The sequence below is a fragment of the Leptopilina heterotoma genome, unplaced genomic scaffold (assembly GCF_015476425.1).
Source record: "Leptopilina heterotoma isolate Lh14 unplaced genomic scaffold, ASM1547642v1 Lhet_264, whole genome shotgun sequence".
NCBI lineage: Eukaryota > Metazoa > Arthropoda > Insecta > Hymenoptera > Figitidae > Leptopilina > Leptopilina heterotoma.
Genome location: NW_025110974.1, coordinates 835,932 through 860,727, shown reverse-complemented (window position 1 = coordinate 860,727; position 24,796 = coordinate 835,932). Strand labels below are relative to the sequence as shown.

At 21.9% G+C, this 24,796-nt stretch overlaps 2 protein-coding genes across 2 annotated transcripts; one reads left to right on the top strand and one right to left on the bottom strand.

The window, feature by feature from the left end:
• The first annotated feature begins 628 nt into the window (after positions 1–628).
• Positions 629–6,021, top strand: LOC122503542 (neuropeptides capa receptor-like). The gene is made up of 6 exons (XM_043614119.1): positions 629–1,055; positions 1,611–1,891; positions 2,075–2,153; positions 4,698–4,888; positions 5,171–5,398; positions 5,589–6,021. Exons 2-6 carry the CDS (start codon positions 1,657–1,659, stop codon positions 5,864–5,866), a joined length of 1,011 nt encoding a protein of 336 aa, XP_043470054.1. The 5' UTR covers positions 629–1,055; positions 1,611–1,656; the 3' UTR covers positions 5,867–6,021.
• Positions 6,022–8,546: 2,525 nt separating this feature from the next.
• On the bottom strand, positions 8,547–20,478 carry LOC122503571 (organic cation transporter protein-like). The gene is made up of 9 exons (XM_043614161.1): positions 20,211–20,478; positions 16,394–16,665; positions 15,869–16,139; positions 13,734–13,992; positions 13,257–13,659; positions 12,940–13,154; positions 12,644–12,825; positions 9,674–9,810; positions 8,547–9,217 (listed from the first exon to the last, which is right to left on the bottom strand). The coding sequence occupies exons 2-9, from the start codon at positions 16,534–16,536 to the stop codon at positions 9,136–9,138; spliced, it is 1,692 nt and encodes a 563-aa protein (XP_043470096.1). The 5' UTR covers positions 16,537–16,665; positions 20,211–20,478; the 3' UTR covers positions 8,547–9,135.
• Between the last annotated feature and the right edge of the window lie 4,318 nt (positions 20,479–24,796).

Genomic DNA, 24,796 nt, shown 5'->3' with positions numbered 1-24,796 from the left:
GGTAAATAAAATTTATGAATTCTTTTGTTAGAAGGGTTGCCACAGGTCAGAGAAATGTCAGGCTATTTTATTAAAAATACTGAATAAAATTAAATTTCTAGAATTCATGAGAAAATTCTGAATTTTTGTGTTTTTCTTATAAATTATTCAACGAATAATTTTACTTAAATATTTCAAAATTAATTGAATTTTAAAAGAGTTGCGTTTATAATTTTTATAAATAGGTAAATAATAATTATAGTAAATTATAATTTTACAAAATTTCAATTTTCAATTAATTTAATTAAAAATTTTAAAGAATTAAGATTTTTAAAAAATTTTAATAATTCAAATTTTTTGAAATTAGTTAAATTTTTTAATTTATATAGGGAAAAATAAAATAAAATTTTTGTGGCAACCCTAGTTGGGTTTATTAAAAAGAAGTAGAATAGATAAAATTTCTGTATTAAATAATAAATAAAAATTTTGAAGACAAAAAATTTTGTTCTTTTCCTCAAAAACTCCTTAACATAGGCAAACCAAATTGCTGCCCTTCAATAAATCCTTGCACTTGCCCGCAGCTTTATATATTATATATTGCAACTTGTGCAGTTCTCTGTATGAGGAGAGACAAACTGGTGCTGCACAAACAAGAGCATGGCCTTAGCCTTCCTTCTTGCAAACTGTAAAGTGATATTACCATCACGACTTGATTCTCGAAATAGAAAGGCGTCAGTGGCGTTAGTTCTGCCACCACAGTTGGTGTCAGTGATGAAGCGTTGTGTATCATTAAAAATCGGTTAAGAAATTTTTTCACAATTATATTTATTTTTTTATGTGTAAAATGTACATATGTCTGATTTTAATCAGATGTTCAACCGATACGATTATGTTACAATAAAAATATAAGTGTTTTTATATAAAAAAAATAAGGAATCTCTGCTCAATTTTATTTCAATATGAAATAGAGAACAAAATTTCCATGATTTTAGAAATCTCATAGCAATGCCTGATTTCAGTGAGAATGTATTGTGTTATTCATCACACAACTCAGCTCAAGGTCATGTAGTAGTAGTGTAAGTGTTACTGAACTTATTTTTATTGTCTTTGTAATTTTTAATAATATTTTTATTTTTCACTTTTTTATTAATTTCTCCTCATTTTTACTCAGAAAGGAAAAAATTTAAAAATCTGTAATTTTAAAAATTTTATATTTTCAATGTTCGTAATATAATATAATATAATATAATATAATATAATATAATATAATATAATATAATATAATATAATATAATATAATATAATATAATATAATATAATATAATATAATATAATATAATAAAAACCTGGTAAAAGTTGCATTTGTCATAAGGGCGAAATTCGAGCATTCAAGCTAGACAATTATCGCCCTTTATGGCAAGTGCCATCTTCTTGCGGTCATTAATTCGAAAATTTAACAAAAAAATATCAAGTTTTTCTTTTTACTATTGATTAAAATTCAGTTTCCTTGCCATAATTTAACTGCTATTTCATCATGAAAACTAATGATAATTTATAAGAATTTTAATCACAGTGCATAAAACTTGTATATAATGATTTTAATATAACTAATAATTTTGTTTTCATTGCAGAGGAATTTAATAATTATCTTTGGCTGAAGATAAAATAAAAATAAAAATGACTCTAAGAAATATAGAACTATTGGATAGTAGCAATAGCAGCACAAACTCATTAGATGATATAAGCAATATATGGGAACAGACTGAAACTTATCTTCAAATATTGGCTTCAATTGTTGGGCTGGTCATCAACTTAATTACAATTTACGTTATAGGAAGGAAGAGACATGTACAGAAAACAAATTCTTACCTCATTAGCCTTGCTGTCTGTAATATAACTGTTTTAATTTTAAGTAAGAGACTTTTAAATAGATTTTTAAGATATATGAAAAAAAAATTATTTTTTTAACTTGAAATTTTATTTACATTCAAAACAAATTTCAATTTATGAAAAAATTATAATTTGAAATTTAACCAATTTTTTTTTTATTTATATAATTTGGCTTCCAATGACTAATTAGTTTGTTTATTTTCAGATCTTATAAAAGAATTCAAAATTGATAGTCTGCATCAGACTTACGTTGAATGTAAAACATTTCCTTACTTGCAACAAGTGTAAGTAAAAAAAGTTATTTTCTTTATAATATAAAAATATATAAATTATTAATTAATATAGATTAATTTAGTAGGTATAGATTCTAATAAGTATAAAGATTAGTAAAGATAATTACGAATCTGCAAATAAAAATGCTCTGGTACGTCAAATTTTTAAGAAAACTAGTGTGAAAAAAATCAAGAAGGCTTGTTTTTGACCTATTTAATTATATAAATAGAAAAAATGAAAGGTGTCATTCTGAAAAATATTTTTTTATATTTTCGTTTTACTGCCCACACAGCACCGAAAATTTTCTGAAAGTTGAAATTAACTTACTGCAACCTTCTGAATCTATTCAGTTCCGAAGTTTATAAAATTTTAAATAACCGCAGTATTTATTTATTTTTGATACGAAATAGACTTATTTTTATTTTATTTCTTTGAATTGATAAGTTAAAAACTGAAGAACTTGAAAATAACTAAATTTTAATTATTACGAATTTCTATCAAAAAGAAATCAATCGGGAAATATGTAGAATTTTTTATTTATAAATTATATTTATAATTTTTAGGTTATAGACTTTATAAATTAATAAATTTCAGCACTATTATTTAAAATAACTTAAATTTGGCGGAATTTTTATTTTATTAAATTTATATTTGAGATATTCATTGAAACAATTCTTCATTTGTCCGAATTTTTAATTGCAAGAATTGTTCTTTGAAAGAATTCTTAAAATGCCAAATTAGCATTTGACCGAATTTGCAAATGGCCGAACCATCAAGTGTTAGAAATATTTCTGCTTGTTTTTTGAAATTTTACAATCACAATTTTCTTGGCAATTTTTGATTGGTAAATTTCAAAATTCGAAATATTTCTGCCATTTGTCTGTTTGGACATTTAGAATTTCGGTCAAATGATAATTTGGTGTTTGAAGAATTTTAAAGATCAATTCGGAGAAATAGAAATTCGAACAAATAAAAAGTTCTTTGAATAGACATTCTGTTGAATATAAATTTGATTATATAAAACTTGTGTCAATTTTAAATTATATTAAAATGGTACAACATGGAAATTTTATAAACTAAAAATTCCTATAAATACCACTTGTGAGAAATAAAAATTTCTACAAATTAATTTTCTTTTCCGAAAGATTTTTGTTGAACAGAAATTCGTAATAATTAAAATTAAATTATTTTTAAGTTCTTCGTTTTTTAAACTTATCGATTTTAATTCAAAGAAATAATAAATCAGATAAATTATAATTCGTCTAATATAAATGCGTTCATAAAAATTAAAAATTAAAAATTAAATTAAAAAAAATTAAAAAAAATTAAAAAAAAATTCTTTTCCGTTAAATATTAAGGAGAGGATACACAGATATTTTTAATTATAATAAGAAAACATTTTAAATATTCCAAAAAATTATTTTTAAAGTAATTTTTTATGAGAAATTCAATGATCAAAAAATAAAATAAAAAAATTATTTTCCAAGCTTTTAATTCGAATTCTTCAAAAATGTGATTATATTTCAATATAATTTTTAAAAGTAAACAAATAAAATTCATTAAAATACCTATAAAATTTATTTGAATGGACAAAATTTTCAATTGTTTCAATTTTTAAAAATTATTTTCGGAATTTCTAAATTAAATTATTCAAAACTTCAATACTTTTGGTTAAACAAAAATTTAAAAACTTATTCTTTTTTATTTTTCCACAGGAATTAAAATTTTAATTAATTTCAATGAGAAAAACCTTTTGAAATTTAATTATTTCTAAAAATTGCAACTGAAATTCTTCTAGAATTCTAAAATTATTCTTTTAAAATTTTTAAATAAAATTCTTAAAAACTTGAAGAATATTTAAAGAAAAATAATGTAATTAATAATTTTTTAAAATATAAATTTAAATATTTTGTTTTTTTAAATTTTCAAAGAATTTAATTTAAAAAATTCTTTAAAATTTTTAAAATAAAATTATATTTGTAGGTAATTTTTAAATATTAAAAAAATAAAATTCTTCAAAATATACAGTTTGATTTAATAAAATTTTACAAAATTTCTAATTGTTTCAATTTTGTTAAAAATTATTTTTGGGAATTCAAGTATATCTTCAAAAAAAAATTTTATTAGATACTTTTTTCAAAGACCTAATTTTTTTAGAAAACTTAAAGTTAAAATGAAGTTAATGTTTTAACTAAAATTCTTTTTTAAATCAATTCTTATCTGAATTCAACCATGAGAATTCAATTATTTAAATACAAAAATAAATAATTCATAAAATAATTAATTATTCTTAAAAATTGCAACTGTACCTCTTTATTGAGTTTTTAACATTTGGGTTAAATTTTCTTGCTTCACAAATATTTAGATTTTATTTAAATTTTGTTTAAAATGATTAATTCTTTTTAGCAGACTTTTAGTTATTTAGTAACTTTTATTGTTTTAAAATAGAAAATTTTCTTATATTTATCAACTTATTTTTAAAAATATTTTTGAAAAGTGTGAAAATTTACAATTATTTTTGACTAAATAATAACAATCTTTGCTTTTATTTTCAGAATTCTCAGCGCAATAGTAATGCATTTTTTAATTCTAATTATTTACTGGTACAAGTATACCAGATGTTTAGGACACTCAAAATTGTTCGTGAAGCAAAACCCAGTCATATTGCTTCTAATTTTGTTATTTAGTTTTATTGGTGCCATTCCTTTCTCCTATTTTAATGTTATATCCGTGAAAAGTCTTTCAGGTAAACGAAAATTATTTTAAAATAAAAATTAACATTTTCGAATATTTCTGAACACTTTTCTTTTAACTTTTTAATTTTCTTTTCAAGTTTTTATTTATATTGTTGATTTCAACATAATAAATAAAATAATAATAATAATAATAATATAATAATAATAATAATAATAATGATTCATAAATAAAATATTGTTTAAAGATTCATAAATAAAATATTCATATAAATTGTTAGAATATTTTGTATTATAAAGTTAAGAGAATAAAAAATAAAAAATATCTTTTTCAGAGGGGAATGAACAATCGCTGTGTAATCAAACAATGCCGAAATATGTCCAAGGTATATGGACATTGATATTCTTCATCATACCAATGATAATTATATTGATATTATTTTTTGGAATAAGAAAAAATATTCGCGAAAGTATTTCTATGGCTGGATATTCTTCGAATCAAGAAGCAATTAATTTTAATTTAAAACAAATTTATTGGAGGAAAAGGGCAGTGACCTTTTTATGTAAGTTATTTTCTTATAATTATTCTACTTTTTTTAGAATTTTTTTTTTAGAATTTTTTAGAATTTTCACTTTCGGAATATAAAATTTTTTTTACTTGAAAATTGAAATATACAAAATGGCTCAAATATAGTTTGAAAGACGAAAATTATTCACAAAATGTTTAATAATAATTTAATATTTATTTTACAGTATTGGCTGTGGCAACACTTTTCGTTTTTAAATTTCCAGAAGTCTTATATTATACTCTGATTTCTTGTAATATAATTTCAGCCTCGGATTCACGATGGAATTCATTTTACATTGCTTCTTTTTATATTTACACTGCCGCCAGTGCCATACTCTTTATATTGACTAGTATAAGAGCAAATTCATTGACAACTTTGAAGTGTAATGAAAAAGTCGATTCACGTTCACAAAATGAATCTCAGTCGATGTCAATTATTGTTGATGAAAATAATCATCAATGATGTTTTCATCAAATTTAGAGACATTTTTTTTACATGAAAGACATTAATATGTGATTCTCAGAACTGGTATTTTTATACATGACAATATAATTGTTTTTTATAATAAATGTAAAATATTTGCCTGATGTAAATAAATCAAAATGTTTTTTTTACTATTATAATTGCAGTTTTTCTAGAAAAATAATTTTTTTAAAAGGAAAATTTTTTTACTGGAAATTTTTCGAAATCACTGAACCGTACCTTAAATTTTTTTCGAACTTGCTTAATGATAAATAATATAATTATTATTATTTATCTAAATTCAGACTTCGCACTTATCTAATTAAATTGACTATTTATTACTTTTTTTTAGAATTGGACACTATTTTTTTTTTTTTTTTAATTTCTGACACTAAAAGATATGATAACCTTTCCTTTTTGAAAATTTGCACTAATTTAAATCCGCTAATAGTTAAAATAAAAAAATTAGTCTTGCAAAATTTTTAATATTTCTTAGAACAAAAAATTATTCTTAGAAACAATTCAAAAATTTTTTTTATAAAATTCTTTGAAACAATTCTATTATTTTTCAAAAATTTTTAGAAATCTTTTCGCAAGAATTCAATTATTTTCAGAAATAATGAAATTCTTGGTTGAAATTCAAATATTTTCTATATCAACTACTTTAATAAAATTTATCAAAAAAATTCAATTATTTAAACAAAAAATTGATTAAAAAAATAAATTCTATATATATGTACTTTTTAAAGAAATTTCACGAAAGAATTCTATTATTTAAAAAAAAATTAATTAAAAAATTTTTTTTTAAGTTAGCGCAAAAATTTAATTCATATAATAAATCAAAAAATTTTTACAGAAATTAAATTAATTGCAACAGAATTTCAAGATAAAATTCTTTTAATTTTTCACAAAAAAAGATTCAAAAAAATTCAATTATTTAAAAAAAGTATAAAAAAAATTCTTCGCAAGAATTCAATTATTTTCATAAATAATAAACATTTTCATTGGATTTCAATTATTTTTAATACAATTTTAAATAAATTCCTCGAAAAATGTAGTTTTTTTGAAAAAAATTATTGTCAAAAATTTTGTAAAAATTCCTCTTAGAATCAATTCAAACATTTTTTTTTATAAAATTCTTTGAAATAATTCAATTATTTTCGAAAATTTTTGGAAATTTTTTCTCAAGAATTCAATTATTATCTTAAATAACGAAATTTTTAACCGAAATTCAGAATAATTTTTGCAATATCTCATACTTTAATATATAATTCCTCAAAAGAGTTCAATTATTTAAACCAAAAATTAACAAAATTCAACACAAAAATGCAATTAATATTATGAATATTATGAATTTTCACAGAAATTCAATTATTTATAATATTTTCTGAAAATTCTTCGAAAAAAATTTATTATTTTCTAAAATCTTGATAACATTTGTTTATAAGAATTAAATTATTTTTATAGAAAATAAAATTTTTCACTTGATTTCAATTATTTTTAATAAAATTTCTCATAAAAATTCAATTAAAAAAAAATAATTTTATTTAAATTTAGCGCAAAAATTTAATTTATATCGTGAATAATAAAATTTTTACTTGAACGCAATTATTTCAAATACAATTTTTAAGAAAATTTTTCGAAATGAATTAATTATTTAAAGTAATTTAATAAAATTCTTTGAATAAAATTAATTATTTTCTAAAATTTTGATATTATTTGTTTGTAAGAATTAAATTATTCTCATAAATAATGAAATTCATAGCAAGAATTATTTTAAATACAATTTTAATTAAATTATTCAAAATAATTTAATTATTCTTTTAATTTTTCATAAAAAGAGTTTCAAAAAAATTCAATTATTTAAAAAAAATTTAATAAAATTCGTTGCAAGAATTTCATAGATAATAAAACTCATCGAAACATTTCAATTATTTTTAATACAATTTATATTAATTCTACGAAAAATGTCATTATTTTGAAAAGATTTATTAAAATTCTTCGAAGCGAAGGAAATCAATTATTTTCAAAAATTTTTATAAAATTCTTATTCAATTTTAAAAAAATAATAAATTTTTCTATGAATTATTTATTTTTGTATTTAAATTATTTAATTCTTTTAGAACTTTCTAATAAAAATTGATTTAAAAATGAATGTCAGTTAAAATTTTAGATTATAATTGACTATCAAATGCGTTATGGTAAGAATTTTTTAGAAACAGTTTCAAAAAGTTTTTACATTAAAATTATTTAAAATTTTAATTCCTGTGGAAAAATAAATAAATATATTTATTGAACAAAAATTATTCAAGTAAGGAATAATTTAATTTAAAAATTATTCTTTTAAAAAATTTTACTTAGAATTTTTCTTCAATAAATTGTAAATTTTGTTAAAATTAATTGAAATAAATTTAATATTTTCAAAAAATTTATTTTTACTACTTTTAAAAATTATTTTAAAATATAATCGAACTTTGAAGAATTTTAACTATAATAGTTTGAAAAATAATTGAATTTTATAAAAATTAGAATTGAAGTTATTATTATTTCTTATCCTGCAGGATAAGAAAAAAAGTGAATAACTTTGATGTCGTACGATTTTAATCGTTTAGTTTCTTTTCGTAGGACGTAGGCAAATTAGGAATCAATTTTTTGTATTAAAAAAATTGCAGTTATATTTAAATCGCAAAAAAATGGTAAATATTTATTTTTTTTCATTACATAGAAAATAATTTATAAAATTCACTTATTTTAAAAATTACAACACTATAATACATTTCTAATAAAGTATAGGGACATAACAAAGGAAATTAATAATGCTTTTTTTTGAAACTTACAAGCGCCTAAACTAAATGGATATAATCTAAAATGAATACTGTTGTTCATCAACAAAAGTTATTTGCAAACTTGCACAAGTATCACTTTCATTTCTCTCATATATTTACACAAATAATTATAGTGAAAATAATTGCTAAAATATTTACAATAAATAATTCAGTATAATTTAATATATTTTATGACTTTCTTTGAAAGTATAAATCGATACTCGAGCGAAAATAATTAAAATTATATAATGAATACTGATTTAAAAAAATTTACTACTTATTTCATAGAAAAAATTAAAAATAAAATTGAAATTGTCACGTACATTTTTGGTAAAATAAAAATATTGTACATTCTCACTTTCAATACTAATATTCTCTTTCTCTCTCTAGGTTGAGGAATGTCCTATAAGTACTTTGTGCATAATTAAGAGATTACCCTTCTAATTATGCTTCTCCTTTGTTTATATTTTTCTCGTGGCCAGTTTTTGTCGGCGTCAGTGACTGTAGCGAGAGATTTTTCATTTTCCTGTAAAAAGAAAAATTAGTTATTTTGTGTAATTATCATAACAAAGACGTTTTAAGGATTAAAAACAAGAAACGTCGGGAAAAAGTTTCAACTTTAAATATTTATTTTCAATTTTATATGTTAGAATTGATAAATTTTAGATAATAAAGAAGAACGAAAATTTTTGGTGCTGCAGATCTAGAAAATGTATTCTAGTACATATAGTGAAATGCAATTTTCATTTTTGGAATTAGTAAGAAATTAAGTTTTCTAAACAAGTTCTAATTTTTTGTGTATTGGAAACAGGAGGGAATTTTTTTTGGATGAAATAGAAGAAATTGAGTCATCAAATATTTAGAAGATAAGGTAATTTTAAAGATTTATTGCGCAAAAATTACGATTTAATATGTTAAAATAATAATAATTATTAATAATTTTTTGTTAACAATTTTTTAAAGTCGAATGTATGTTCCATACCTTCCGAAATTTTCTCCTTCTTCAATACTGTCCGGTAATCTTTCATTGAGTGTTTCAGGCAAAAAGAGTGACAATAATCCGGCACATAATGCGAGTGTTCCGTAGAGAACTCGTGGAAAGGGGAACCAGAATTTTCCCTAAAACAGAAAAGCAAACAAATTTTAATATATTTTCAGGATTCGCACTTATTTACTAAAACCTACTAATTACTACTTTTTTTACGTTATGCTACTATTTGAGTACTTTTTTTTAGATTTCAGCCACTAAAAGATACTATTTGTATTTTTTTTTAAATTTCCATTAATTTAAATTCGCTAATACAAGAAATCAAAACACTATTCTTAAAAATTATAATCAAATTCTTTAAAACGAGTCAATTATTTTCAAAAAAATATTCGAAATTCAATTATTTTCAATATCTAGTATTTTCATAAAATTTCAAAAAAGAATACAATTATTTAAAAAAAATTGATAAACTTCATCCAAAATTCAATTATTTTCATAAATAATAAAATTCCCACATGAATTTAATTTAATTTAGAATAGCATTTTCAAAAAAATTTTGAAAAAATCAATTATTTAACAAAATTTTTATACAATTCTTCACAATAATTCAATTACTTTCACTAATAATAACATTTTTGATCGAAATTCAATTTTAAAAAAATGTTTGATAAAATTCTAAGCAGGAATTCAATTATTTTCACAAATAAAGTTTTCCACAAGAATTCCATTATTTAAAATAAAATTTTCATAACAATTATTATATTTAAAAAAAGTAATTATTTAAAATAATGTTTATAAAAGTCTTATGAAGAATTCAATTATTTTCAAAAATATCAAAATTTTTCACAGAAATTAAATTCTTTTTAAACAATTAAATAAAAATTTTTAAAATAATTCAATTATTTTCATACAAATAATAAAACTCATCGAAGAATTTCAATTATTTTTAATACTATTTTAAATTAATTAATCGAAAAATTCAATTATTTTCACAAATAAAGTTTTCCACAAGAATTCAATTAAGATTTTTATAATGTTTATTATATTTCGAAAAAATTAATTATTTAAAGCAATGTTTATAAAATAATTATGAAAAATTCAATATTGCTCAAAAAATATAATTATTTTTAAAAATTTAATTTCTATTACTCGAAAAAATCAATTATTTGAAAAAATGTTTTTTTTTAAATTCTTTAGAAGAATTCAATCACTTACAAAAATATTAGAATTTTTCACAGGAATTCAATTATTTACGTCGATAAATAACAAAATTATTCACAAAAATTTAATTATTTTGAGGCATTTTAATAAAAATTCTTTGCAAAATTCAATTATTTTCATAAATAATAAAATGCTTTTTAGGAATTCAATTATTTTCAAAAAAAATTTAATAGGTAAAATGCCACACAGACATTCAATTATTTTCAAAAATTTTAATAAAATTCTTTGTAAAATTTAATTATTTTTAAAAACTTTTCGCAATTCATTGATTTTCAATATCTACTATTTTCATAAAATTTCCAAACAGAATTCGATTGTTTAAAATTTTTTTTATAAAAATCTTCGTAAAAATTTAATTCTTTTCATAAATAATAAAATTCTTCTCAGGAATCCAATTATTTTTGAAAATTTTAATAAAATTCTTTGCAACTTTTCAATTATTATCATAAATAATAAAATTATTTTTAATTCAATTTTACAGAAATAGATAAGAAAATGTAATTATTCTTAAAAATTTAATTTCAATTCCTCGAAAAAAGCAATAATATAAAAATATTTTTTTAAAATTCTTTAGAATTCAATTGTTTACAAACATATTAGAATTTTTTACATCAATTCAATTATTTTCAAATATTTCAATAAAATTAATAAAAGAAATCAATTATTTAAAATACAATTTTGATTAAATTTTTTTGAAATAATTCAATTATTCTTTTAGATTTTAATAAAATTCTTTCCAAGAATTAAATTATTTACATAAATAATTCTTCGAATAAATTCAATTATTAAAGATAAATAACAAAATTATTCCCGAAAATTCAATTAATTTGAGGCATTTTAATAAAATTCTGTGCAAAATTCAATTATTTTCATAAATATCAATATTCATCACTAGAATTCAGTTATTTTTAAAAGTAATTAATTTTTCCTTGGAAATTTATAGTTATTTTCAAAAATTCTAATGAATTCATTGGCAAGAATTCAATTATTTTCAATAATAATAAAATGCTTTTCAGGAATTCGATTATTTTCGAAAAAAATTTAATAAAATGTCACACAGAAAATCAATTATTCCCAGAAATTTTAATAGAATTCTTTATAAAATTTAATTATTTTTAAAACTTTTCTCAATTTAATGATTTTCAATATGTACTATTTTCACAAAATTTCCAAATGGAATTCAATTATTTAAAAAAATTTTTTAGAAATCTTCGTAAGAATTCAATTTTTTTCTTGAATAATAAAAATTTCTTAGGAATTGAATTATTTAAATTAGAATTTGCATAAAATTAGTCGAAATAAATCAATTATTAAAAAAATTTTATAAAATTCTTTGCAAGAATTAAATTATTTTTATAAATATTTAAATTCTTTCATGAATAATAAAATTCGTTACAGGAATTCAATTTATTAGCAGGATAAGAAAGAAGTAAATATTTTTGATGAAAATTAGGAAAAAGTCAGAAAAATAAAATATAGAATGGAATGTTTGTCAGTTTAATTCTTCGATCACTACTTTTTTTTTAGTTTGAAAGCTACTTTTTGCTTCTTTTTATGAGAATTGCTCTATTCTTGTGTTTTAAAATTAATTTTGTGGTCTCAAGAAGATCATCACGTTACTTCTCTGTTCTCTCTATTCAACATAATATTCCACAAAGCCAATTACGTTAATCAATCATTAATATTAATAAGACTAAGTAGAGAAACTAACAGCATTTGTGATTCAGAAATAAAAATACTCACGAGTTCATTAATTTGTGGTGCAAAAACGCCACCGAGTTTCGCAAATGTGGAACAAACACCAAGACCAACATTACGAACAACCGTTGGGAATTGTTCAGTTGTGAAAATATAGATACAACCGTAAGATGCCGTAATTGCTAATTTGGCAATCATGTAAAATGTAATGGCCAACCAGCTCATATCTGAAAATAATTCACAGTTTTAAATGATGTGCGTGTAACTAACGTCATCTTTTAGATGCCATTACAAGTATGCCTAAAAATTTTAAACTTTAAAAACAAAATTTTTGAACCTACTTGTAGGTACAGCTATCATAAGAAGTAAAAATGTTCCTGCAGTTATCATAGAACCACATAATATTGGCTTTCTACCCCATCTATTTAATGTTAGCATGAGAAAAGCATATGCAGGTATTTCAACACCCGCCGACATAAAATAAGTAGCAAATTCATTATCACTGAGTTTTGCGGCTCCCCATGAAAGTCCGTAATAAGTACCACTGTTTATCAACCTGTGATAAACATTAGAATCGTTAGAATCATTAGAATCATTAGATAATCATTAGAGTCTAAATTCAAAAAGTTTTTATACAACAGAAAATGTTGCTACCAACCAATTGCAACACAAGAGCAAAGTTTTGCGTCTCAAATTTGGATATCGCATGAGATCTATAGCAGAAGGCACCTTCGTTTCGGATGTTGGTTCCGTTTCCTTTTGCGCTAAAAGCATTTCCATTGTTTCGTCGGAAATATCCTTTCCATTAGCCTTAGCGGCCTTTTGCAGTAAAGCTTTTGCTTCCTCCTTTCGACCTTTAGTCAAAAGCCATCGACATGATTCGGGAATGAACCAATAATATGCCAAGAATAGTACACTCGGCAAAACAAGAGCTATTTGTAATATTCTCCAATCACGAATAAAGTATGCAAAAATTCCAGTTGTAAAGTAACCTACAGTGAAAAATACATTTACTCCAACACCTGCGAACATTCTTTTCTTTGGTCCCACCATTTCGAGAGCTGAAAAAAAAATTGTTGTCGGTTAAAAAATAGTCAGTGGATGTTTCATTTTGGTCAGGAGTCATGAGAGTTACCAATTACGTAGGCTACGATGAAAACGCCACTTGTTGTAGAACCAAGAATTGCTCTGAATGCAACAAATGTTGGGAAATTTGGAGCTATGCCGACTATTACTCCCGATACTAATTGAATAAGCAAGCAGATGATAAATGTTGGTTTCCGTCCAAATTTGTCAGACATGAAGCCATAAATCATGGAGCCCATCATCACTCCTATCATGAAGGCTGAATCTCCGGTTGATATCCACCAGGAAGAATCGCATACCAAGTTCCACTGAAAAGAATTATTTTGCATTGGAATTTTAATGACTGAATTTTCGCGGACATTAGCGAACTCCTGTCGCTCCAAAAAGGCCGCAGAGAGTCTAGTGGTTTTGAAGGATTCAAGAATTAAGAAGTAATCGTTTTTTGCACCGAGTGAACACCAAAAAAACTGTTCCATATCTGTAACAGTTATGAAATAGTTTTTTGGTGTTCATTGGGTATGTTCTGGATAGACAGGGGTCTACTGAAGGTTCGCGGAAAGTTTAGTAGAATATCTAGTCTACTGATTTAGATATCGAGGCTATTAAAATATTATTTTAATTAAATCAGTCGGTCGCAAAGTTGATCCGGACATTGATCACACAAGCCTCAAGAGCTACACAAAAGGGAGGCTTTTTAATTAAAATTGGAGGCGAGTTTGACATTAGAAGACTATTACTTAGGTTGTCAAGGTATAAGATGTGGATCGAAATACAACTTTTAAAATTTGCGACTTGGATTACTTTCCCCAGATAGAAGAGGTCCAACAATTTTTGACAGAAGCCTCCGGGGAGCCAAGAAGCAGACAGTTTGATAGGGTCCTGTCAGGACCCAATCATCAACGAGGAATGTTGAGATTTAACTCCCTAGATGGTAAGTTGTCATCCACCTCTCGGATAAACTCAATTAAAAAAGCCCACAAAATATTTGCAAACTTTCCGCGAACCTTCAACGGCCACTTGTCTGCAGAAAGTCTGATGGTTCCATAAATTTAAAAAACTGTTATTCCACAAAGTTTTTTAATCTTTGAACTCTCTGCTGATGCTAATGACCGCTATCGACAAAAATCGTCATTTTGGACGCCTGGTGGGGACCATAGGAGTTACGTTTTTTGGGCGATAGAATGGGGACAAGTTAGCAACAGCAGTGGATTAAACCACCAGATTTTTCGTGGACTTTCTGAAGAGCCAGGAGTCCGTGGACAATTTGCAGAATTTTTTTACTTGGGCAGATCCATTCTATTAAATTAAGTTGTAAAAAGAACGACCTACCGACCGACTTATCTTTCATTATCAGTTTTACATGCGCAGTAGTTTTCTGTTAATGTTGCGCATGCGCAGTACTGTCCTATGGCATCTACACGTGCGCAGTAGTGACACGTCAGTGTTACGCTTGCGCAGAAGTGTCCTATTATAGTTAAACATGCGCAGTAGTGTCCTGTTACATCAACATATGCGCAGTAGTGACCAGTTACTTCAACACATGCGCAGTAGTGTCCTGTTACTTCAACACATGCGCAGTAGTGTCCGGTTACTTCTACACATGCGCAGTAGTATTCTGTAACATCTACACATGCGCAGTATTGACACGCCACTGTTTTAAATATAAATCTCTATAAATGTAGAATCTTGAGATAAATCGGCAGTGGTAATATAATTCTCTTGACACATTTATTCCAGACTCTACAAAATAGCAAATATTTTTACGTCTATTGACGTTAACGATCGATACAAGAGTGTCATGTGTTTGATAAGCATAATAAGACTCAAATTCTAAACAATATTTACACTAACAATCATTGCATGCCATATTATTAATAGAAGGAAGATGATCACATCGATTGTCTGTACTTTTCTCTCTATCTTCTATATCTTTTATTAAACACTTTTAAAAATGTCCCATCCGGCAAAAGTCTATTTTCGACTACTGAACTTTAAACGAAAAATAAAGGGATTTATGCTAAATGATTTTCTCATTAGTTGAAATTTAAAGTATTTGTAGAACTCAGGAACCCAGAAATATATTTTTAATGCAAATTCCTTTTACTACCAAAAAAAAAGAGGAAAGCTAAAAAAATCTTGGTTTTTAAAATTCATGTATACAAAATTCATATTATAAAATTTTACCTTTGATGCAACTGTACTTGAATATCTGCTCTTGTCATAAATATAATTATTACAAGTCTTCTCCTCCAATGGCTTACTACTATTGGCAGCAATTAAAAAATAATCATCTAGAGTTGTTGTATTCGGTAAATTTGGTACATTGTAATAACTACATTGAGCAAATCTTTCTTTTTTGGTATTAGTTGCTGCTTCTGTTGGAAGTAGTACATTGGCATAATTTGCCGGTAATTTAAACACTGCATTCGTTAAATTTTCCACTGGTAAAACACACCTAAGAAATTTAAGAGGATTTAGATATTCAAAATTTTAATATTTATAAAAATATTACATGGTTGGTTGGTCCCTCCAAATTTATTTTCAAAATTTTCTTCGAAAATATTGATATTGAGGAATAAATAAACATATTTAAAAATATTAATTTTAAAGATAATTTTAAAAATATTATATACAAAAATACAAAAACTTTTTAAATATAATTCCAAATTTTGTTTTTTTTTGTATAAGATAAAAAATTTTCATATTTACCTGAAGTCGGGAGCAGTTTCGAGAAAAACACCTGCCATTTTGTGAATGGCGCAAAAAATCGCAGGGATACATAATAAAAAGTATATTTTTCGCTGGTAGCGACCAAATTCACCCATTAAAATAATAACGTCGTCGTAAGCCATTTTTATTTTTTTTTAAATATTTTAATAACTTTCTGTTACGAATACTTTTTTTTATTAATTTGACTACTGAATCAAATTGTCAAAATGTTCCACCAAGAAGAGTAAATGATCAGCTCTTTCTGCCTATAACTGACAAAATTTAATTTAGTGTTAACGACTTATGATTAAACTTCTAATTTCAGTTGGAGATAAAAATGTTTTTTTCTTTATCCAAGATTAAACCGCAAATTTCATTGATGGATTAATTTTTATCACTTTAACACAAAAACAAATTTATTTTATTAAAAAGGTACCCCAACAAATTTTTAAAAATGCAGTATTTCGAATTTATATTTTATATACAAAAAAAAATGTTTTAAATCTTTTGTTCACAATTTTAAAGTTTCTTTTTATGTTCACGGTATTTCTTCGTCAAAAATTTTGTACATACGATTAAAATTTTCTTTTATCAATTCTTTGAAAATTTAGGGATTTAGTAGAGTTTATAGATTTCAAATTCTTAAATTTATTAAAAAATTTTTTAACTAACTTCTTAAATATATTAAAAAGCTCTTAAATTAATTCTTAAATATATTAAAAAGTTTTCAAACTAAATTCTTAAATATATTAAAAAGCTTTTAAACATTATGCATCCAAATATTGTTTGGAATAAATTTCGCAACTTATCCCAATAAAATTTCATTATTTAATTAACTGTCGCTTACATCACCGATAAAGCGTTTCAACATATGTATTACTTCCTCGTGAAGACGTTTTCCCAAATAAAAAAAGACCGCGTGGATTTTTTAAGCGGAAATCTGTCTGACGGCAGATTTCCACGTGAGAGTTTTATTTTTTTTTTCAAGCTTAAAATTAGAATAATAAAAAGTGAAAGTAAATTTAAATTTTTAAGGGTCTCAAAAGGTGTCTAACTAAAAACTACACTTTTTTTTATTAAAAATAAATTATATGTGTTTTTAATTTTTAATTCTAATATAACATTATTTATTTTTAATTAATTATAAATTTTAAAAGTGCATTTTCTCATGTTTACGCGAAAAATGTAGCAGAAATTTTTTTAATTGATTTTAATTGAATTTTTCAGGAAAAACTTGAAAAATTTCAGAAAAAAAGGATTCTTTGGTTTTTAAAATTAACGTCGACGCTGTGTATAAAAAACAATTTTGAAATTTCAAGTACTTTTTTTTAAATATTTTAATATAGTTTTATAAGAAAATTTTTTAATTCTTGAAAAAAATTACCTCCCCCTTAATTATTGTAATTTTTAACCTTGAAAACTAAAATTTGGCACACATGTGTATTTTTTTGAGTAAATTATAGAAAAAAATATAGCGAATGGAATTAAAATTGATTTCAATAGTTTTAAATGAAAATTTTTTTAATTTTTGAAAAAAATTACCTTCTTTGCAATTTTTGTAATTTTTAACTTAAAAATTGAAATTTGAAACACTTGTACTTTTTTTATGTAAATTACAGTAAAAATATAGAGAATCAAATTAAAATTTATTTCAAATAGTATTAAATGAAAATATTTTTGAGTTTTCAAAAATATGACCCCCCCCCTCCCTTAATTTTTGTAATTTTTAACCATAAAAAAATAAAATTTGGTACAAATGTGTATTTTTTTGAGTAAATAATAAAAAAATTTAACGAATCGAATTAAAATTAATTTCAATATTATTCTAAATAAAATTTTTTAAATTTAAAAAAAATATTTTTTGGAGTCAATTACAGAAAAGTATGGCGAATTGAATATTTAAATTGATTTCAAAAAGTTTTAAATGAAATTTTGTTTAATTTTTGAAAAAAATTATCTCCTCCTTTTTTGTAATTTTCTTTTGTGAAAATTATAGTAAAAATATAGAGAATACAATTAAAATTGATTTCATTAGTTTTAAATGAAAATTTTTTAAATTTGAAAAAAAATTCTCTATTTTTGTAATTTTGAACCTAAAAACTAAAATTTGGAACACGTGTATATTTTTTTGTGTAAATTACAGTACAAATATAGAGAATCAAATTAAAATTCATTTCAATAGTTTTTAACAACATTTTTTTATATTTTTGAAAATAATTACCCCCTTTTCCCCCTCTTTCCTAAAATTTTGCAGTTTTCAACCTAGAGAACTGAAATTTACACTTGTGTAAATTACTAGATAAAATTTAGTTAATCGAATTGAAATTGATTTTAATAAAAAAGAAACTTTTTAAATTTGTACTAAAAAAATTTCAAAATTTGAAATTCAAGATTCAAAACAAAATGAACATAAAAATTTGAATTGTGATAAATGATTTTTTGCAAATTTTTGTTTAGAATAATTGGAGATTTTTTATTAAATTTAGTATAATTTTGTGAAAAAATAAATAATTTCAATAATTATGGAAAAAAAGGCATTTTTTTAAAAATAACGCTTTGAAAATTCGAAAATACTTCCTTAAAAATTGAATTTTTATAAAATTATTATGAAATCCAAAAGTGACTATAAAAAGTTTAATTTACAATTTTTGCAAAATGCTCTTTTAATTTCGAAAAATTAAATGTTTCAAGAAAAGTAATAGTAGGGTTTTATTGGTTTTAAAATTTAAGAAAATTTTAATTAATTTTAAAAATTCTTAAATTAAAATTAGTTGGAATAAAATTAAAAGAATGTTGTAAATAATTTCAAATTGTTGAGTCAAATTCAAATAAAAAATTTGTTAAATTTAAACAATTTTAATTTAAGAAATACTTTTAATTTTAATTTTAATATATTGAATTATTACACTTTTGAAGTAAATTTTGAACTGCAATTTTTTAATATAGCATGAAAAGTCAAAACATTTTCAAAAATTTTAAAATGTATTTAAAATTTTTTAAACGTAAAACTTTGAAATATGTGTTTTTTCAAAATTTTCATTTTGTATAAAAATGAGTAAGCGAGTTTTTAAAACAAAAATTCATTTACTTTCAAATATTTAATTGTTTTTAAAAAAAATGCTTTTTAAATGAAAAAATAAATTGTTATTTTAATAATTTTCTAATTTAAAAAATTTCTAAATTAAAATTTTTTTTATTTATACAAAAAAGTATAAATTATCTTTTTTATGTAATACTTTTCAGCGATTATTTAATTAGCACATCAATTATGAATTGTACAATATAAACTTTATTTACTTTAATTCAAAGAAATTTCTATTTTCAATTTTCTTGCAAATATAATTAAGAATATTTTAATTTAATTGTACAATATTCAAGGATAAATAAGAAAAATATATTTGTATAGTCCTCAAGTTCTCTACTAACAAAAATATAAACTCAGCTATTAAATTTTTGACGAATAAGCACAGATTAAATGTTTATTTTTTTTATAAAATAATGTGATAGAAAAAATTAAATAGAATTTAAAGTATAGAAAAAAGTTGAGTAAAAATAAAATTTTTACTCCAAAACTTTTAGCAACCAAAAATTTTCTTATTTTAAGAAGGAAAATCTTATTTTTTCATGGAAATTAAAAAAATAAAATTAAGTACTTTTTTAAATAAATTGTAAGTTTATCAACAATTTTCCCCCTCTTGAAAATTTATCTTGTAAGTTTTGCAAAAAAAAAAAAAAAAATGTTTTGTATTTAATTTTCGATGTGATGAAAAATTTAGAATTTATTATATTTAGTCGGTAAATTTTTTTTCTCTCATACCTATTTAAAAATTTAGTTGAAATTTGTCGATTAATTTACATTTCTTCAATTTGAATAAAATTAATTTCTCGACATTGTTTCGAAAATAATTTTTTTTTAAAACTAATTTTACTTATTTCCAAAGTAAGGGACATGAAGTAAACACTTTTCACATTAACACGCGACACGTACTAACTATGACTGTCTTCGAAAATCATAGTGTATAGAATAGGAAATAAATACAAAAACTAAAGTAACTTAACGAGGAGCTGACGCAACTTAGACTATTATATTATACTCGTATCATACCATGCATAAACCCCACTTGTACCTTTCGGAGAGAAGAGGATTCGGTAAAAGTTCCTGGGATTGGTTTCTTTTCAGTGGTGCTATTACCCCCACCACAAATAATATTCATATTTGCTCACGTAAAATACTAAGTAACAATTATAATTCAAATTTCAATTAAAGTCAATTAAAAATAAGTGATGATTTAATAATAATTAATAAAATTATTTTACTATATATTTATTTTATAATTAATATTGTTGATGTACCTACTCAGTTATAAAAAAAATAGGAACCAAAAAAAATTTTTGACACCCCAAATATAACAAAATCGTTAAAATATATGTTGTAAAACATATCTATTAATTAATGAATAATAAACGTTTTTATTTATTTTATAAATTTGTTTTTCACCTTTTTAAAGCTAACCCCCCTCCTTCTTTTATAGTAGTGGCCATTTTTTAGTTTTTTTTATAAATTTAAAAAAATTTAAATTTTTAAACTTGGATTTTAAACTTCAACCTCCACTGTTTTAGAGAAATTCTAATTTATCGAAAGTAAATAACCGATTCCATTTTTTAATATCACGAGCTTTTCTACAGTTCTCAAAAATTTTAAATACTTTAAAATTTTCAAAATATTTTAAATTTAAAACTTAAATTTTAAATTGAAACTTTGGATGTTTTAGTATGAAATTCTTATCAAAAGTCAATCGATTTTGCTTTTTTGCAGGAGCTTTCTTTGAATTCTTAAGAATTTTCAATACTTAAAAAATTTTAATAATTAAAAATTTTCAAAATAATTTAAATTTTAAACTGAATTTCACTGTTTTAGTAAAATTCAAATTTATTGAATTAAACAAATTTTTTTTGGAAGGATTTATTTTTCAACATTGAAAGTAAACCGATTCCTTTTTTTTATAACCAAGAGCTTTTAGATTTCTGAAAAGCTTTAAATAAATGAAAATTGTCAAGATAATTTAAAACTTTAAATTTTAAACTGAAGCTTATATTGTTTTCAGTGAAATTCAAATTTATCAAAATTAAATCGTTTTCCCTTTTTTTAAAAGCAGGAGCTTTTTTAGAGTTCTCAAAAGCTTTAAGTATAATTGAAAATTATCAAAATAATTTAAGTTTAAAACTTAAATTCTAAACTGAAACTTTCACTGTTTTAGAAAAATTCTAATTTATCGAAATCAACAATTGGAGGGGGTGGGGGGTATTTTTCATTATAAAATAAAAACGATTTCCCTTATTTTTAAAGCAGGAGCTTTTTCTTAATTTAAAAAAATTTTTAATAATTTAAAATTTTCAAAATAATTTTAATTTAGAACTTAAATTTTAAACTTTATTAAATTTATACCTCAAACTTTAACAGTTTCAGTGAAATTCTAATTTATTGAAATAAAGAATTTTTTTGGGAAATTTATTTTTCAACATTTTTTGAAAATATGAAATTATGTTCCAACATTAAAAATGATGAGAAAATTTTTTACTATAGTCAACAAAATTTTTTGGAAAAAAATGTATAGGAAAATAAAAATTTCTAAGTTTTGAATTTCTTTTACTTTTTCAATTTAGTTTTGTTAGAATTACCTTAATTTTTTATTTAAAATATAAACTTTATATTGATTTGTAGTCTTTGGTCTATAAATGTTAAAAAAAATGTAAAACTTTTGGTTTTGAAAAAGAGATTTTCAAAAACATTTAAAAAAAAAGTTTTACCGTTTCTAAGTTTTTTTTTAGTTTAATTTTTTTTTAGATTTTTCAGAAATTGACCATTTTTCAAAGTTTGAAAATTTCAAGAAGATCAAAAATATTTTGTTTGTAATTTAAAAATTTATATTAAAATAAATTATAGTTTTTATATAATTGAAATTTAACGTCTGTTAAATTAAAATAAAAAAATAAAATAAAAATTTTTACAGTAAAAACTAAATTTCCAGAATTTTACTTTTAATTGAAATTTTTTTTAGATATATTAATTTTTTAAATTAATTTTACTTTTAAATTAACATGAATAACATAAAATTATGTGCATTTCTGCAACAATTTTTTGCTGTTTCCGAATGAGTAAAATTTACTATTCTCGAAGTAAATTTCAAAATTATTATTTTTTTTTGTTTTTGTATTTACATTAATATTTTAATTGAAAGATTTTCATTTTGACAATTTTGAAAAATATAGCTAAAAACTATTAAAATTAAAATAATAAAAATAGAAAATAATACTTTTGATAACAAAACTAGAAACATTTTTTTATTTTTTATTCTTTACAATTTTATTGAATTTATTATATAGAAATTAATATTACACTGAGTTGAAAAATAAATAGTAAGTAGATTCCCTTCTTAATTAAAAATTTTAAAAAAATATCTTTCTGTTTTTTAAAAATTAAAATTAATCCTAAAAAAAAGAATTTTTTTTCAATAAATTGGAGATTAATAAAATAAATTTAATTAATTTGAGGTTACTTAAAATTAATAATTTCGCCTTATTTTAAGATAATACGTTTTTTAAAGGTGATTTTACAGTCAATTCAAATATTTTACTATTATTAATGCTATAATTTTTTCCAAGAAAAAAATACTGAATTTCGTGCACGAAATTATTTGAAAAATTAAAAAAATTTTTTATTAGCAGAAAAATATAATTATTAAACGTGCAAAAAAAACGTCTTGGAAAAAATTTATCACATTAATAACAATAATAAAAGATACACAAAAATTATTTAAATTTTGCATAAAATGAAGAATTAAAAATTAAAATAAAACAAGTATATGATTATTCAAGAAATAATTTTAATTTTAAGAAAACATTGAAGAAAAAAAAATTGTTTTTTTAAAATAAATGAATTTTTTTTGTTTACATTTTATGCATTCATAATATTTATTTATATCGTTTTTTATATTTATATTTTATATTGTATCATATACATATATTTTTATATTAATTATCTTACATTTTATGTATATTTTTTTTATTTTATTATTTTGTTCTCTAAAAAAAATTTTTCACTTAAAAACAATTATTTTTTTGTACTAAATAAGAAAAAGAGTTCGCAAATTATCGCAGCGGCATTACAAAATAATTAAAAAAATATTCATCCGAAAAAAATTAGCACGACGCGATTGAACTTCCTTTTATTTCACAATAAAATATTTTACCACGTCAGTATTAAAAAAAAATGTTTTATTATGATTAAAGATAAAATGTGTTAGAATGTTGTTTTAATTATATTCGTTAAAAGTCTTAAATACCTTTCTTAATGTCTTGAAATTTATGTTATCAGTTTTTAATTATATCTCTTATCTAATTGTATGTATATAAACTTTGTAAAATATTGTATTGCTCATTTCTTTAAATTCTATCTTATTTTTTTCATATTTCATTTTTGCACTTCTTTTCAAATAAATTTTTAAAGTAAGAAATTCGCTATATTCAAAAATTTTTATATTTTTATCAATTTAAGTATATTTTGTAATTTTTTTTGAGAATACTTTTTATTTTTTTAAATTAAAAATTAAATTTTAAATTAAAATTAAACTTGTTTGAAGATGAAAAATTTTCCATGACTTATTGAGAGAAAATTTGGCAAGGTGACAAAAATCTTTTAAAAATTTTAAAAGCTCGCGGCGTGTTTACTTAAAATAATACCAAATATTTTTAAATACAAGAAATTAAATTGATTCTAATTTTTTCGGTTCGAATTAAATTGATTTCAATTCTGGGGCTAAATTTCTAAACTAGATCACTTAAGAAGTAATCTTAATAAAGTTTCATAAATATTTAATTGATTGATAAACAACAAAATAATAGTTAATTTTTTAACATAACATTTTTTAGGAAATATTTCCAGTGAAGTTAAAAATAATCTTTTATTTGTTTGAAAATATTTCTAAGAAAGTTAAAAATAATCTTTTTACAATTAAAAAAATTTTTTTTAAACATTTTTTTTGGAAATATTTTCAGTGAAGTTGAAAATAAACTTTTAATTAAATTAATTAATTTTTTTTGAGAAAAAAATATTCGAAGTACAATTCAATTGTGTTGACGATATTTTTTTTACATTAGGAAATATTCATTTCATATTTTTATAACAAAAATGTAAATATCTCTCGTATATTTTTATTTACTTTTTTTTACATCGCATAAAAAACAATTTAAAAAATACACTTTTTTTGTTCGTAATAAATTAAACATTATTTCAATACTATAAATGGAATTAAATAAAACTTTCGTATATTGTTGATTGCATAACATATCTTATACGATGACAAACGCATATTTTATCGACAATGATTAAAAAAAAATTGAATA

What these genes read in the sequence shown, in the direction of transcription:
- LOC122503542 (XM_043614119.1), top strand. Translation starts at nt 1,657, where the DNA reads ATGACTCTAAGAAATATAGAACTATTGGATAGTAGCAATAGCAGCACA. An exon ending in TATAACTGTTTTAATTTTAA is followed by an intron (nt 1,892 to 2,074) that starts GTAAGAGACTTT and finishes GTTTATTTTCAG; the next exon opens with ATCTTATAAAAGAATTCAAA. An exon ending in TTTCCTTACTTGCAACAAGT is followed by an intron (nt 2,154 to 4,697) that starts GTAAGTAAAAAA and finishes TTTTATTTTCAG; the next exon opens with AATTCTCAGCGCAATAGTAA.
- LOC122503571 (XM_043614161.1), bottom strand. Translation starts at nt 16,536, where the DNA reads ATGGCTTACGACGACGTTATTATTTTAATGGGTGAATTTGGTCGCTAC. An exon ending in CAAGTACAGTTGCATCAAAG is followed by an intron (nt 13,993 to 15,868) that starts GTAAAATTTTAT and finishes AATTCTTTTCAG; the next exon opens with TGGAACTTGGTATGCGATTC. An exon ending in CACCACAAATTAATGAACTC is followed by an intron (nt 9,811 to 12,643) that starts GTGAGTATTTTT and finishes TTTCTGTTTTAG; the next exon opens with GGAAAATTCTGGTTCCCCTT.